The sequence below is a fragment of the Cygnus atratus genome, chromosome 2, assembly GCF_013377495.2.
Source record: "Cygnus atratus isolate AKBS03 ecotype Queensland, Australia chromosome 2, CAtr_DNAZoo_HiC_assembly, whole genome shotgun sequence".
NCBI lineage: Eukaryota > Metazoa > Chordata > Aves > Anseriformes > Anatidae > Cygnus > Cygnus atratus.
Genome location: NC_066363.1, coordinates 91,699,720 through 91,716,548, shown reverse-complemented (window position 1 = coordinate 91,716,548; position 16,829 = coordinate 91,699,720). Strand labels below are relative to the sequence as shown.

General features: G+C 39.2%; 1 protein-coding gene across 6 annotated transcripts in view; it reads left to right on the top strand.

Annotated features, from left to right (window-relative positions):
• The window catches only part of MOCOS (molybdenum cofactor sulfurase), a 235,733-nt gene that overhangs the window by 132,087 nt on the left and 86,817 nt on the right, over window positions 1–16,829 (top strand). For all 6 annotated transcript variants that reach the window (XM_050708714.1, XM_035550580.2, XM_050708713.1 and 3 more), the window contains one exon: window positions 571–647. In XM_050708714.1, coding sequence (XP_050564671.1) covers window positions 571–647 — 77 coding nt within the window. The remainder of the gene's footprint in view (window positions 1–570; window positions 648–16,829) is intronic.

Here is a 16,829-nt window from a genome sequence, read left to right as displayed (position 1 = left end):
TGCTTCTTTTTTTGGGAGGAGGTAGGGGGTGGGGAATGGGCTAAAGTTGCACCAGGGGAGATTTAGGTTGGATATTAGGAAAAACTTCTTTTCCAAAAGGGTTATTAGGAATGGGCTGCCCAGGGAAGTGGTGGAGTCACCATCCCTGGAGGTCTTTAAGAGACGTTTAGATGTAGAGCTTAGTGATATGGTCTAGTGGAGGACTTGTTAGTGTTAGGTCAGAGGTTGGACTCGGTGATCTTGGAGGTCTCTTCCAACCTAGATGATTCTGTGATTAGGGCACAAGACACAACTGTTACCCGTTACACCAAAAATCCAAAATCCACAAGTAGCCCAAAAGGGGAAAAAATAACTTTTGTGTACAAGCAATTGCTCATGAACCTCTAGCTTTAAAGAATATATTTTGACTTCACAGGACATTACAAGACTGGAAGAGGAATCATGAAGGGAAGAGTTCATAGTCTGCAAGTTAGATTCACTGGACATAAAATAGTGCCTCTCAAAATAGATTTAAAGTCTGTACCGAAGCTGCATGATTTGTTTACTGTGCTGCTTTGTTCTATTCTTCAGGTTTGAAGACGGCACAGTCTCTTTTCTTGATATCATTGCTCTGAAACATGGATTTGATGTTCTGGAAAAACTCACAGGTCAGTTAACATGACTTTAATAATGAAGACTGAAGTTCTAGATTTATACTTGGGGCACAAATCTGGTCATATTTCGTATGGCTATAGCTTAGTTTTCCTTTCTGTATTTACAGTCCATATTCATCAATGTGAAGAACAGATTCTTCAGGGTATCTGCTTTATTAAGGCCTTACACATCATATTATTCCAACCTCCTTTGGAAAAAATAAAGTATCCAGCCTGTTTTAACCTAACACACATTTAAGGCTTGAGTACATCAAGCACTTCTAGTCTGCCTCACACTCAGAAAGGTGCAATAGGAAAATAATAGTAGAAAGTAGCTGAGCTACATCCTATTCATACTTGAAGCAGTAAGAGTTCCTGCTGTGCATGAGGACCAGGCAACTTGACCTGGTGCAGAAAAGCTATTTGGTAATACAGATTTAGAGAGAAACCAAGAAAGAGAGTTTAAAGTGCAGCCAAAAGCTTTTTTGTTAGATAGGAAATCCAGTTCCACTGTGTGGGTAGTTATCTTCATGCAGCAAAATTTCCAAACTATGATTTCTCACAGCAGTTAATTTATGTCTGTACTTTGAAACACTGTAGTGGAAAGCAGCATTATGTGTTTTTTTGTTGTTGTTTGTTTGTTTGTTTTTCCTCATTCCGTTCTTGATATAACTTATCACTGTAAATCTTAAGGAAATTCTCCGCTTTCTCCCTCAGAGAAGCACATGGCTGTGAAATTGTAGTACAGTTCCTGTTCCCTGAGGTGCAAGGTGAAAAGAAAAGAGACAAGTCACAGCTTGCTGCAGGGGAAGTTCTGACTGGGTATAAAGAAGTATTCTTTTTCAGGATGAGGGTAGTCAAACACTGGAACAAGTGCCCAGAGAAGTCTGCCAAATCTCCATCCTTGGGTATTTTCAGAATTCAGCTGGACTTGGCCCTGAACAATCAGAGCCTGTGGCTATGTATAACTACACTTCAGATTTCTAAACAAACTCATATCCTGCCATCTTCGTCTATCCTGTGGTTTATGGAATTGACGTTCCCCAGTCACACTAAGTTTGGGAAGCCAGCGCAAACCTGGCAAAGGTCCCTTTGCAGTAGATTTCCCTGGTAACGATCATTTCCATGGTACATTTACTGCCATGACTTTATCTTCCCAAGGAAAGGGAAGAGCAGGCTTGCTGGCTTGCTAGGGAGCCTTTTGACTTTGAAACTCTTTTCTTGAGCTCCTCCTGTTTGAGTATCTTTGAAGTCCTTACCAGGGAGCTAACACTACAGTCCCAGATATAACTTTGAGCTGGATCATAGTCTTCAAACCAGACACTCTATGTGAGGGGTGACACTCATCATGCCGTGTTGACTCCAGGATACCCTTCTGCTTGTCTGGCTCTGCACCCCAAACACACAGCCTGTCTGTGATTGCTGCTGTAGGTCAGTGATTCTCCTGAAAGGTGAAGGAGATTGCACCTAACCAGGGAAGCATGCAGCACTGGCTGTGCAGGAGCCTGGCACTGTGGCGTGCTTCCACATGTGGAGTGTGCAAAGTTAACAAAAGATGCTCCTGGAATATGTCTCATAGTCAGGTGCATGCACAGTTAATGTGAAATTTCTGGACCTCCCTTCTCCAGTGCACCCTTCAATTTCCTATATTAAGGCATAAAGTGCATCGTGATCTGAGTCGAGAGACACACTGACCATGAGCTTTTCAGGCTTGCATAATTTCTATTTGTGTCTGTGGAGGTTTCTCGTCAGGAGCTATCTGAAGGTTTCTAGTTTCTTTTTCCTCACAGAGATTTTTGTGAAGGATATTCTCTTATATACTTGCTCATGTGGAAGTCAACAGAAGAGTTTTCATTGACTTCAATGGGAGTCTGACTGAGCCCCAACAAAAAAGGATGGTTTGCTTTATGGGACTCTGCATGGAAACCAGGGATCCAAAATAAGCCTTTACTATACATACCTTCTTGCACTACAAAATGGTTCAGAAGAATGTACAATCTTAAGCAAACACATTCCTTTGTAAAGGGGGCTAACTGCTTTGGTTTAATGTGTAGGAGCATCGCCTGGCATGCCTGATGTAATGGGAGTATCTCTTCCATTGCATTCCTCATCCATCTCAGCCTTCTCTTGGTACCCATTTCAGCGAAACTGCTGAAAAAAACTCCTGATACTAGGCAGAGGGGGATATTTGGCCCTGAACGAAGTGTGAAGCAGTTGATAAAAGGGTAGAATACATGCAAGAACAAAGAGTCTGTTGAGGCCTTTCAGTCTTTACTATTGCTTTTAATTTGCCTTCTCACGGATAAAAATGATGAAAATCTAGGGTAGCTGAAGTGACTTGGAGACCTGTCTGTCAAAGGGTTCATCCACAAAAATGTTATGAGGGTGAGTCAGTTGGCTTTAATTCTGGGCTTGATTCATTTATTGCTGATTGAGTTTTGGTTTTGTTTGTTTATTTGTTTTAAGATATGTATCTTTTTTAAGTCTGGCTTTAATAATAGCTTTCTATCTCCAGTATCTGAAGTATATCAAATTTTATTTGCTCCAACACTCATCAATACCCAGGTTTAACTGGTTCAAATAGCAAAGCAGATGCATTTATACTATGCTGAAGGGAACAAGGTGAACTGTTGTATTTGTTCATTAATAAAAAATGCACTCAACTATATCAGCACCATATTCTTTACCAGTCTGCCTGAATGAAATCATTACAAAGCTTTTTATGGCGCTCTGTCACTTTGGGAGTAGCTATGGACTGCTGTCTTCTGGATGCTGGAACATTTCTGTGGATGTGGTAAAAAGTTTAGTAAGTCTTCCAAAGCAATGATTTCAGTTTTCTGAGGCATAACAACATCTATATTAAATTAGCTTCACAGAGATTTTTTTAGTGTTGGTTTTTTTTTTTTTTTCTCACTATATTCTAATTATTGTATTCTAACAGGTTTAATAACCTCTGTTTTTCCTGATATTGCTTATTGCAACAGCTTATGTTTTTGCTAGAAAGCAAGGTTTCTTAAAGGTAAAAATAGCTAGGTCAAAAACATAGAGGTTGTTACAAGTTTTCAGACTAATAATCCTTTCATTTAAAATAAAAATAAAAAATAGGAATATTTCTATTTTCCTTGGAAAAATTAACTTGTCACACTGCTTAATAGTAGAAAGGCAAAGGGAGGTGAGATTAAATATATATATATATATAGGCTGAAGGACTGAATGAGAAGAAACCTACACTGAGGAGAAAATTGAGAAACTAAATAAATAATGTTTGTGACATCTTTGGATTTAGAAACTTCATCACTGTTGGTGTAGCTTAGGTACTTTGGTGGTCTCTAGACAAACTCTGAGTGCCACACTGAAAAGCAGAAGTGACAGCACTGCCTCTTAACATCTATAAGAGACCAGTGAAAATTACAGGAATCTATGGTGAACGAAGAAATTTAATTCTGCAAAGGATTTTAGACACCAGTTGATCCCTGAATTTTTCCCAAAGTCAGGTTAGTCCTATACCATTATATGTGACCCCAGATGAATTAAAACTTGCTCCACATAAGTAGGAATGTTCAGTGTCTCCCTTCATACTAAAACGTAAGTGATTACGGGTGTGTGTACATACATTTCCACGTGCTATGTTTTTTTAATTAAAATTTGATCATACAAAAGAGAAATCAAGTAACTACCTGTAAAAGGTGGTAGGACAAAGTTGTACAGCTGTGGTCACATTTGGATTTTTCCATCACAAACCACAGCCTACAAAGCGGTAGGTGCTGTCCAGAACGGTTTGTTTACCTTTCCAAATGTTTAGCTCTTCAGTATCTGTAGGCATTGAACATATCTGTGCCTGGCACAACCTATGCAACAAGGGATTTAGTGATTTGGTATTGCCATTTTCCCCTCACCATGCCTCCTGGACATCATTGAGAGTATTGAAGCTTTGCAGGTTCCTTAATTTCTGTTGAAGGAACTCTGTTCCTTTTGAACATAGATTATTGGCGTTTGCATGTATGCAATAAAGCTATCACATGCTGTAGGAATGCTCTGCAATCCAGGACTGCAGATTTGTTCTTATCCACTTTATGTATATTTCTTCCACTTCGACTGTCAGAGTTTCCAGTGGCAAAATGCACTGTCAGATGGGAATCACTTCTGAATGATGCTTTCTTGTAGCTCCAGGTTGCATTCACCCACTACAAAAAGTGCTTCTCATTCTGGGTTGGAAATAGCCTGGAGCAGAAACAAGCAAGATAAACAAAGTGATTTTGTTATTAAGTGTTCCCTTCTGTGTAATGAAAGCACTGCTGAAGTTCTCTTGGAATGTAAGGTAGCTGGATTGACCGGTGTAATTATTGAAGATAGAGAGGGAGATCACTAATGGAAGGTTTCATCATTAGGCTGTGCTGAGATAAGTAGAGGTCTGTTTCCAAGTCTGATATCATCCCAACTAAGTCCTTGACCTGTCTCAACTTCCATTTAACAAGAAGGCATAGTTCATGCCAAACTTATATCATGATGTGTGTGAGTATTTAAGGCATTTTCAGACATCTTGTATATTAGGATCTTTAAACTTGACCTTAGCTGCTATGCGCTCTTATTAGTAAATATTTATCAGTTGTACAAATGAAGCTAATGTACATCATTGGCAATTATTTTAGAAGTGCTACTTTAATTATGATGTCTATTCAGTCAGGAAACAATCCTTTTCACAGTAAAATGTAATATGTATTGGAAGAAACAGTGAAATACAGACTAAGTCTCCTAAGCATGATGAATTTAAAGTCCTTTTTAAAGCCATTGGGTTGTTGATTGGTTGTTGGAAAGTGAAGGTTGTGCTGTCTTTCATAGAGTCAATTATACCACATAACAGCTGAAAAAAAATACAGTGCAGGATGCTAAATGGTAAGGCTAATTTTTATTTTTACCTTGGCCTTTGAAAACTGGGACTTCTGAGTTGTTTTCTGCCATGTTTTAGTTTTTGCCATCATCTCATATATCACAGACTGGTTGCAGCTAGTGGTGGGATATTGGACAGCCTCCTGATGATGGTACTGTACAGACTCTCATGTGTGTCATGTTTAAATACTTATGGTTTCACAAATTATCCAGTTCAGGGTCAGATAATATTTTTCTTTCCTTGATCAGATTGGCAAGGATCACTGGAATTTCTTCTGTGTAGAGATTTGTGACTGCTTCCTGCCATCATCTTGGCTTTTCACTGGGACAGTTGGTGTAATGCCTGTGATTTTTTACTGCTTTCATCCTTGGTGCTGCTTTCGTTCATATTTTTAATGGATCGGGGTTTTTTCTTTTATTTTAAGAATAAAGATGGCATTAATACATGTCTTCTGGCATGTGATAGGCGTGTTGGAAGTGGATGCTCCATTTTGGCCAAAATATATAAAATTCTTCACTTTTGAGGAAACCCTCCCCTTGGTTTGAGAGAGGATGAATCACTGATGGAAATTTTTACTTTCCCTCTGCCAACCATTTGCCACAAGATGAACTGTAATGTAAAAGAAACCTGAGCAATTTGTACAAGTCTCCTCACTTCGCTGCTCACAATTAACACCTTCTGTAACTGCACTTGGAAGATCAATAGGGTTTGTTGATGTCTTTTTTCATGAGAAAAAAAAATGTTTGACAAGTTGACACTGGTGAGAAGATGCTCTATCCACACTCTAAATATGAAAATATGGGTACACTAAAGAGAGGACATTTTAAATTCTGGCTTCAGAAAGAAAAGTAAGACTTATAAATATGAAAGGGTTGTAAAAAAAAAAAAAAAAAAAAAAAAAAAAGCTTAAAGCCAAAAGGTATTCTGATTCCCAGATAATGACACTACTAGGTACGTCAAAAGACAAAAATCTCTCCTTTCCTTTCATGGTTAGTGAGGTGACTGTTTCTGTTTTCTATTTTCTATCCCTGGATGAACTTGGTTTAGAGAACAAACTAGAAAGAAAGTTATTTATGTACTGCTACCAGCTCTTGCTGCTAGCATGTTATGTCAGTCTAGGTTTCTTAGTTTTCTTTTGTGACTTGACTAATGCAAACTACACATAATTTATACCCTTGAAAGCAGAGCAGAACAGCTAGGGCTTGATTTCAGAAGCTATGAAAAAGTGAGTTAGCAGGAAAAAATCCTGCCAAGGCTGCTTTTGGAGGGTTTAATCTGTATATAAGGTTTATTTCTAGAAATGAAAACTACTTTTATGTTTTTGGTTTTGTTCTAATGTGCATTTACTAATATTGATGTGGATTGCATTCGCAAGCTTCCTAATCTGTGAAGAGGGCTAGGCAAGGACTAAAAATGTCAGTCTTTCCTCAGACCTGTAGAGATAACACAGGGAGAGGTAGTACAGTACAGAAATGTCTTGGGTGTTTTTGCATAATACAGCTGGAGAGAAAAATACACTTCTTAGGAACTAAAATAAGACGAAAAATGTCTTTGTTATAAGCTGAGCTGATGAAGAAAAAGCGCTGCACAGCTGACAGAAGATATACACTTGGCAAGAGATAATTGTTCTGTGTTCAAACAAAGCAGCTAGCAAGACTTCTGTGTTGAAGGCATTTGGTGGCAAGCAGTATTATTGCAGGGGAGGGATTTGTAGCAGAGTCTTTTCGTGCTTGGGAGACATCTGGAAAGAGGAAGCCGAAGCAACTAATACCTGGGGGATCAGCGCAGGTGCTGTGGCACTGGCTTGCCAAGGCCAGTGCTAGCAGGAAGCATTGCTGACGGGCTTTTCGCTCGTGCAGTGATAACTGAGCTCTTGAAGTCTGCAGTTACTGAGAACCTCTCCTTTGGCAGGGCTATGTGGATTGCAGGTCCCCAGATATTAATGAGTGTAAGAAAGTTGAGGCATTTTTGCTTTGAGGGAGCTTCATGTGTTACCATATAAAAGGATGCTGGATTCACTGATCTCAGTTTTCTCACCAAGTAATGTTTAACCATACACTATTAACACCAGAGAGTCTCATGTATACCAGTTAGCATGGCCCATGTCTGCCTTCCCTCTTCCATCCATCTTTACGTGCATAGTTTAATCCCTGGATGACGAAGAAATTACATACATGTATTGGGTGTCCTACTAGTTGCACTTCCATATTGCAGATCAGGATTTACTTCTGTAGTTACTGGAAGCACCCTGGTGTAAAACTGCTTTAAGTAAGATGGCAGTATGCCCTTTGGTTTTTGGTATGATTTATACACCTTCATCTAACTGTTGGTTTAAAAATAAAATAAAATAAAAACACATGGGGAAGAAATAGAAAGAACAGCATTGTCATGAGGAATATGGCAGCTGCTGAACATGTTAGTACCCTCAGTGTTACTGTGTTATGGGTTGCTGTCTTTACTAAAACCAGCAGAAATGCCACTGTCTTACAAAGAACCAGTGATTTAGAGGAACTGTTGCTCTGAATCCTGAGGAGTGATAAAGTGCGCTCTTGCACTTGTCATTCCCAGATACAGGCTTTAAGACAGGAGTGTTGTCATTAGTTGTGCATTCTTGTCTGCTTTCTCTCTCTGCTAATCTTTTTTTTTCCAGCCCTGATTGTTAACATAAGAATTTGGAGGCCTTCCTTGAGCTGCGGTAGCTATAAATCAAAGTTGTTAATGAGCTGATAAAAGTAAAGTTTGTCCATGTGCTAGTTCAGTTTCTTCAAGGTAGTGGTTGGTGATTTAACAAGAATGATAAAATCCCAGGCCTCTTCTCTCCCTATTACTGAAATCAGGAGAAGTATATAGTAGTGAACAACCAGGAAAGCAAGATGGGAGGACATTTAATAAATTGCAGTGATTAAGCTATCTCTATACCAACTCTATTTATGTAGTTCAAAATAAACCATTGTGTTTCTAATCAAATAAGTTACTTTTTTTTTTTTTTTTTTTTTACCATAGTAGAGCAAATTACTAATCAGTCGGTATATTTTTTGATCACATTGTATGTGAATGCTGTTTATCCTTGACTTAAACTGTGGAGCCTCATTCCTATTCAGATTATCTTTTGAACAAGGTTTTACGAATGTGAACATTAACTGTGAATTCTGATGTTCTTGCAGTTCTGAGTACCTTAGTGTATGTACATGGGTTAATAGAGGAAAGGTGACTTATCTGCTTTGCATCAGATGGCTTCTGTGAAACTAAGCCCTGACCTGAGTTGAGGTTGAGTCACCATCACTAGAGGTCTTTAAGAGATGTTTAGATGTAGAGCTTAGTGATATGGTCTAGTGGAGGACTTGTTAGTGTTAGGTCAGAGGTTGGGCTAGGTGATCTTGGAGGTCTCTTCCAACCTAGACGATTCTGTGATTCTGTGACCTATTGATGTATCAGAACCTCTACAGTATAATCATAGAATCACGGAATGATTTGGATTAGAAGGGACCTTAAAGATCATCTAATTCCAAGCCCCCTGCCGCGGGTAGGGATACTTCCACTAGACCAAAGCTCCATCTAGCCTGGCCTTGAACACATCCAGGGATGGGGCATCCACAGCTTCTCTGGGCAACCTGTGCCAGTGCCTCACCACCCTCTGAGTGAGGAATTTCTTCTTATAGCTAATCTAAATCAACCCTCTTTTAGTTTAAAACCATTCAATCCCTTTGTCCTGTCACTATACTCTCAGATAAAAGAGTGTCTCTCAAACTTTCTCGTATGCCCCTTTTAAGTACTGGAAGGCTGCTATAAGGTCTCCCCAGAGCCTTCTCTTCTCCAGGCTGAACAACCCCAACTCCCTCAGCCTGTCTTGATAGGAGAGGTGCTCCATCCCCTTAATCATTCTCATGGCCCTCCTCTGGACTCATTCTAACAGCCCCATCTCCTTCTTGTGCTGGGGGCCCCAGAGCTGAAAGTAGGGCTCCAGGTGGGGTCTCATGAGAGCAGAGCGGAGGGGGAGAATCACCTCCCTCGCCCTGCTGGTCACACTGCTTTTGATGCAGCCCAGGATATGGTTGGCTTTCTGGGCTGCACGCACACATTGACGGTTCACATTGAGCTTCTTGTCAACCAACACCCCCAGGTCCTTCTACTCAGGGCTGCTCTCAATCCATTCTCTGCCCAGTCTGCATTTTTGCTTGGGATTGCCCTGGCCCAGATGCAAGACCTTGCCCTTGGCCTTGTTGAACCTCATGAGGTTCACACAGGCCCACCTCTCAAGCCTGTCCAGGTCTCTCTGGATGGCATCCCTTCCCTCCAGCGTGTTGACCACGCCACACAGCCTGGTAACACCAGCAAACTTGCTGAGGGTGCACACAATCCCACTGTCCATGTTGCTGACAAAGATGTTAAACAGCACCAGTCCCAATACCAACCTCTGAGGTACAGCACTCATTGCTGATCTCCACTTGGACACTGAGGCATTGACTGCAACTCTCTGAGTGTGACCATCCCGCCAGTTCCTTACCTACCAACTGGTCCATCCATCAAATCCACGTTCCCCAATTTAGAGTCAAGGATATCATGCAAGACAGTGTCAAATGCTTTGCACAAGTCCAGGTAGGTGATGTCAGTTGCTCTTCCCCATCCACCAAAGCTGTAACCCCATTGTAGAAGGCCACCAGATTTTTCAGGCACGATCTACCCTTAGCGAAGCCATGTTGGCTGTCATCAGTCACCTCCTTATTTTCCATAGGCCTTAGCATAGTTTTCAGGAGGATCTGCTCCATGATCTTGTCAAGCATAGAAGTGAGACAGACCTCATTTGTGTGGACACTCTTATGAAGTCAATGGGGCTATGAAAAGAAGGCTAATTACAATGGGTAGGGTGCTAGATGAGGACTTGCGAGGCTTGAGCTCCTTTCCTCACTCACACACAAAGTTTACTTGACTTTTATTGAATCATGTACATACTAATATTCAGGGGAGCAGTGAGTTAGGTAACTGTGTTCACAGACTCACAGAATGGTTGAGGTTGATAGGGGACTTCTGGAGGCCATGTTGTCCAACCCTCTACTCAAGCAGGGATACCCAGAGCAGGTTGCCTGGGACCATGTCCAGGCAGGAGACTCTCCAGCCTCTATGGGCAACATATGCCAGTCAGTGCTCATTTACGCACTTGGTGAAGAATTGCTTCCTGAAAGAGTTTCTAGATCTGGATTTGGACTCTGTGTGGGATTTACCTTACGTTGTTCTCAGAACCAATGTCTGATCTGACTATCTAGATTCCCATTGCAATCCATGGAAAGAGACAGTACTTCACCACCTTGATTTCTCTGACGTATTTTGAATATTTGGGATGAAGTGAGTTATAGCCAGCAATGCCAGTTCTTCTCATTGTCTATTAGGGGAGCCTAGATGATTAGCTTAGCATGGCATAAGAAATTTTTTGACTTTTAAAGAACCTTCCTTCTTAATGGTCATGTGGGACTAGAAATCTGAACTGTCAGATTAATTGAGGTGGAAGTAGTGTTCATGAGTATTTTGGTTTTTTTTAGCCTTTCCTTAGGATTTGTGGTTAGTGTTGGGCATAACAGACTCTCCGTTTCTATTGGCTGAAATAAACTGATAAAGCAGAACAGGGAATAGGTTGGAAAAATTCTGAGGAGCGTGAAGTCTTCACATAAGTTTTCTTATTTGTGAAACCCTCATCCGTCTATTACTCAAAGTGATTTCTGTTTTGCAACATATATTTCATGCTTCAAATCCAAGTTTATTCACGTAGATGTTGCTTTCTCTGAGAGGGAAAGACTTACATTCTGACAGCAGACAAACTATTTTGCAAAGGCAAAAAAAAAAAAAAAAAAAAAATCTATCAGGGAGAGAATGTCCCTGTTATTTAAAAAAAAAAATCATAGAATCAGTCAGGTTGGAAAAAAGAATATGTACAGCTGACTTCAGAAGTCTGTGATCATTTTCATTTCCAACTTACTAGTTAAAGCAGATTAGGAAGAAGGCTCGATTGGTTCTTTTGCATCAAAAGAAGCTGTTGTTGGGACTGTTGTTAATTTATTAGGAAAGTCATGCTCAACGGAGCACATATTTGCTAATGGGTGTAGATAGAATTAAAACAATTACAGACTCAGTATTACAAAATGAGCAAGTAGGTGAGATAGTCTTGCGCAACTATCTGAAAATACCGCCAAGCACACATCATGTATTTGGAAGGCAAGTCTGAAATAATGGATGACTTCTTTTTTTTCTGTAGATAAAGAGTCTATTCGAAGTTCTGCCTGAGGTAGTGTTGTGAAATCTGTCACTTTCAATAAACAAAGTGGGAGAAATTATTGTAGCCTACATCAAGGGAGAATGGGTATAAGACCCTACTCTTCAATAAAGGTTGTAGGAATATTAACAGCAGTCAAGAGTAATGAAACTCTGATCTGCTGGCTCATATACTGACCCAGCACTGCCGATGCATGGCTAAAGGAAATCTTGGAAAAACGCTTTCTGTCTTTAATATCTTCCTCCCTAGAAGATCATTTTCTGTGTCAGATGTAGTTAGGAGATGACGGAATTGTCAGTTTCACTACAAAGTTGCCATTATCATTGCTAAGAAATAGAGAACCTATAAAGGCTGTGGAACCACATTTTTAAAAGAGGTGAGGGTTTTCATAGTTAGCCTTGGGTGTAGAACTTCCAAAGATTTTTTGCTGTCTAAATTGATTGGTGGGTCAAGGTCTTGGTTATTCTTGGAATGCCATTTTTAAATGGGGAAAAAAATAATCAAAAAATTTTGCAGCTGTATTCTTAAGCCTGTACAAGAAATAGTCAAATACCCTCTATAGTACTAGCTGAAAACCAGAGCTGAAACAGAAATGGAAAATAAAATTAGACTTTAATTAATTCCATTAAATCTTAAACAATGTAATATATTGCTAATTAATTTTGCCATGTCTTGATATGCTAACAAGGAAATAAAATGTTACCTTGTGGATACTAATTTACTTGACAGATAACGTGAACAGATTTCTTACCAATATACACCTAGAAAATGAATCTTGATAGGGCAGTGAAATAAATTTAATTATATGAAATACTAGAGCACTCTGTGACAGGAGAAGGGATCAATGTTTTGGCATTCGCAAGAAGGTCTGTCTGGTCCTGGGGCGTGCACTTCAGCCATTCCTCTGCAGATGTCAGGGTCCCATTCTAATGCACGTTGGTTACCGTGGCAAGGATTACTTTATTTCATTTACTACATTTTTAATTTCCTAGCTAACTGGATCCAGCTTTTTCAGCCCATCATGCAACACAGACATTTTATGCTAAATCCAAAGGGGCTAAATTAAAGTGAAAGGAAATTTGCATATTGTGTAAAACTCTACTTGTTCAGCAGATCCAGATTATATGGTGCTAATCACAAACACTAGATAGAGAAAATCCTCTTGAAGTCACCCTGGGGTTAAGTCAACTGCTTTACACTCTTTGACATATACCCATGAAATATGTAATCAAGTCTGTTTGACGTCCTCTCCTAATTACGTGTGTGTATTTTAAGCAGATGCTTTTCCAGCTGATCTGTGCCTTTTGAGATCGTTTCTTCATTATTAATCAGAAAATCATGCTGTATGTTAATGACAAGTGCCAATTATGAGAAACTAATATTAGTTTCTTTGCTTAGAAGCTGTGCTTTTCCAAATAAGACCATTGCCAAACAACATATAGATGTAAAGAAAATGTAAGAATCTCTGAATGTTATCCATCAGGGGCATAATTATTCTACCATGTACTGCTCTATTTCAGCCTACAACTAAAATTTATTCTCCCATATACCAATTTTTTTCTTTGAGAGAAATCATTAAGTAAATTCTCTGCTGGAAGTAAAAATGGACTATTAGTTTTCGCAAAAGCTGGAATTTAAATGATAAAAATATTTTCCCTTCAAGACTCTACATTCTTAACTTCTGTCAAGAATATTAATACATAAGTTTAGCCTTTCATGAATTCTTCTTGGCGAGATAATAACAGAAGACAAAATTAATATTTAATTAACTTGGGTGTCACTGAGTTTTGAGTAAAACCCACTTTTATTGTGACTATGACAGAATAGTCTTCAGAATTGCTAGTGACCTAGTTGCTCTTACCCCTACTCTTCAGTTTAAAGGCACAAACTGCCACTTGCATTTTGTTGTAGCTTAGTTTATAACTTAGTGTGTTCCCTTCAGTGAGTTTAGCAGAGACATCTACTGGCAAAATTTTAACTAGCATTCTCTTCTTCATGTCCTACGAGGCAATTTCTTAAACCTCTTAAGGGAGATGTTCTGATATTCAAATGAGTACTTTGCAACTTTTAGACATTAAATCTGTTATTTGAGAAGAAGCATTAACTAGTATGATACAAAATCAATACGGCAAATTTCTTCCTATTGCCTCACTAAGGTTACTTCATATAGTACTACTCCACTACTTTTAGGGCAGTTGTGTATAACAGAGAAGAAGAGAATAAAGGAATGTATGATCCATTATAGACAAACAGGACTAATTGCAAATTACATAAAAACCCTAGCTAGTCTCCACTGATTTTTGATTCAATCAATATAGAGTGAAAAGAAATAAATTGTGGGATATAATCAGAGAAGCTATACAGCCTACGGTGGCTGGTTTCATGCCTGATGCTTGCTCCATGCTTGCAGTTTATTTTTTTGGTAAACATCTGCCTCAGCTGTCACTTTTGAGTTTTTAATGGCTCTCAATGGAGCTGTTGTGGATCCAGGTTAAACAGTTACCTGCTAGTTGAGGTTTAAACACTTAAAGGTGGTGGAAAGAGCAAATGCCTCATGCTGGGGAAGCCACCAAGCCTGCCTTGGGCTCCAACACCTGCAGGACCCCCAGGTGTAGGTCAAATGTCCCAGCCTCTTCCTAAATCTTGGCACCCTCCCAGGAGACAGCCCTCCTTGTGCCGTGGGAGCTTTGTGGAGGTGGGAAATAGCACTAAAACATCACAGATGATTACACCCTCCCCAACCAAAGGGCATACAATATTTTAAAAATAAATTGTTGCAGGCTTGGGTCACCTATGGATTCAAGACTCATCTTGGCAGCTCATCCATCTGTTTGAAGTGGGCATATTTTCTCACAGTTTCTACCAGTGAAATATATTTTTAAAGTACCTGTCTTCTAATGATTGTTTTTCAGGCAACAGTTGAATTGTTTTAAAAGAGATGAATCTTTCTTATAAGCAGGCCTGCTACAGCAGTGAAATTTTTCAGACCAGCTTTATTCAAGTAAAATGTCACTGTTCTCTGAAGTAAACGTTCACTGAACATATTCTTGCTCAGTTTGTGTGCTCTGTCCCTAAATATATTCATTTTATTTTACTTCAGGTTTACATGCATTTGTAATGGTCATTTCAGGTCTGTTACACTTTCAGGTCTATGTGTACAACTCAGCCAAACTGTAAAATTAAGACCCACACATCTGTTTACCCATATCACATCCCCTACTCACCCACTTTTATTCACATCCTTATTTCCATGAAAAGAAGGCAAAAGAAGACACTAGGCAAAGGATCTCCACTTGTATACTTCTTTAATCTCAAATGTTGCATTTCTATGACAGTGGGAAGAATATTTTTTATAACTTTCCCCCCCTCTCCTCCTCTCTATTCTCTTTTCTTTTTTCTTGTTACTTTTTTACTTTAAAGAACTTGCAAGTATTTTGTTAAAGCGTCTTACAAATTGTGCTCTACTATACTAATGTAATACAAAGCTTTGACATGGGTTGGTCAGTCTTGCTTGTTGCTTATGATCTTTTAGCTTGACTGTGTTGTCTCAGGTTTATGCTAATATTTCAGATTTATTATTGTTTTGATGAAGAATTGCTACTTCTGATATTCTGTTCGTATTATTAATTGAAACTCCAGGACACTAAAATTTTATCCTAGTTTCTCCTTTAAAACATAAACTTTCAAATCAGCGTGAACTTTGGCTACCTTCCTACTGAATGCTTCAAAAGATTTTAAGGCAGCTATAAAAATCAATGTATTTTGTAAGTATTAGGTTAATGTCAATGATATTCTGACAAGTATCAACAAAAAAAAACATGGTGCTGAGCAGGGAGAATACTGCTCTAAGACAGTATTTGAATAAAAGCTACATTAAGTTTTATAAACTGAGGGTGCATAGATAAAATAAAAACTTGGGCCAGTCCATGAGACAAATTCAGTAGTCTCTTGAAAAATATGGACTGAATCAGCAGATTTCTATTTTCAATTAATTTTATCATTAATCACACAAATCACAAGGATTTAGGGAATAAGATATCCAAGACATTTTCTCAGCTTAACTATGTATGTCAGTCAGAGGCCAGTCATTTTATACAACAGAGTGATGCTGGCATAAAGTCTGTTCAGTTATATGCAGCTATTTCACTAAGCAAACTAGACGGAGCTATAGTCAAAAGAGCTGGTTTAAACCTCTTGATACTAGAAAGATTTTGATGGCATAACCACACTGGAAAAACCCTTAAGGAATAAAAAGCTAGGCTTCTGAGAGTCTACCACCACAGTTCCATGTTTAAGGCATGATACTCCAAGTCAAGGAAAATGCCACATTTCTCGTATGGCATCATTCTACACCCCTTTTCTAATGACCTAAGTAATGATAGCACTGCACAAAGCAGCAAATGTTCACGATCCTATGGGGAGTCTTTACCTGGTATAAACTGTCAGAGTGTGTTGATGTTACTTTCTGAGAGGGTGATCAGGCACTGGGACAGGCTCCCCAGGGCAGTGCTCACAGCACCAAGCTATCGGAGTTCAAGAAGTGTTTGGACAGTGCTCTCAGACATATGGTCTGATTTTTGGGTGGTCCTGTGCAGACCCAGGAGTTGGACTCAATGATCCTTGTGGGTCCCTTCCAACTCAGGATGTTCTGTGATTCTATGAATAGTAGAGGTATGGTAGTTGACACCATCTGCCCCCTAAACATTTGGCCAAGATCTTGTGGATGCTGTTTGCAAAGCTGCCATTTACTGGTGGGTTTTAGATGTGCCTTCAAAATAATGACCTAAAACAATCTAGCTAGTTTCACTCCTTGGACATTGCTAGAAGTTCATACCATAAAATAACTTGATTACAGAAATTAAAGGGCAAGGCTGAGGGTCAGAATTATTGGACTTATTCTTTTATATAAACACATTTTCATAAATTTTGGCAACACTATAGAGTGGTATGATTTTCTTTCTATACTATGTAAAGATGAATTGGAGCAAACTGATCTAGAAGAGTGAATAGACAACAGGATAGGTTGTGTTTAAGCATGTTTTGGGAC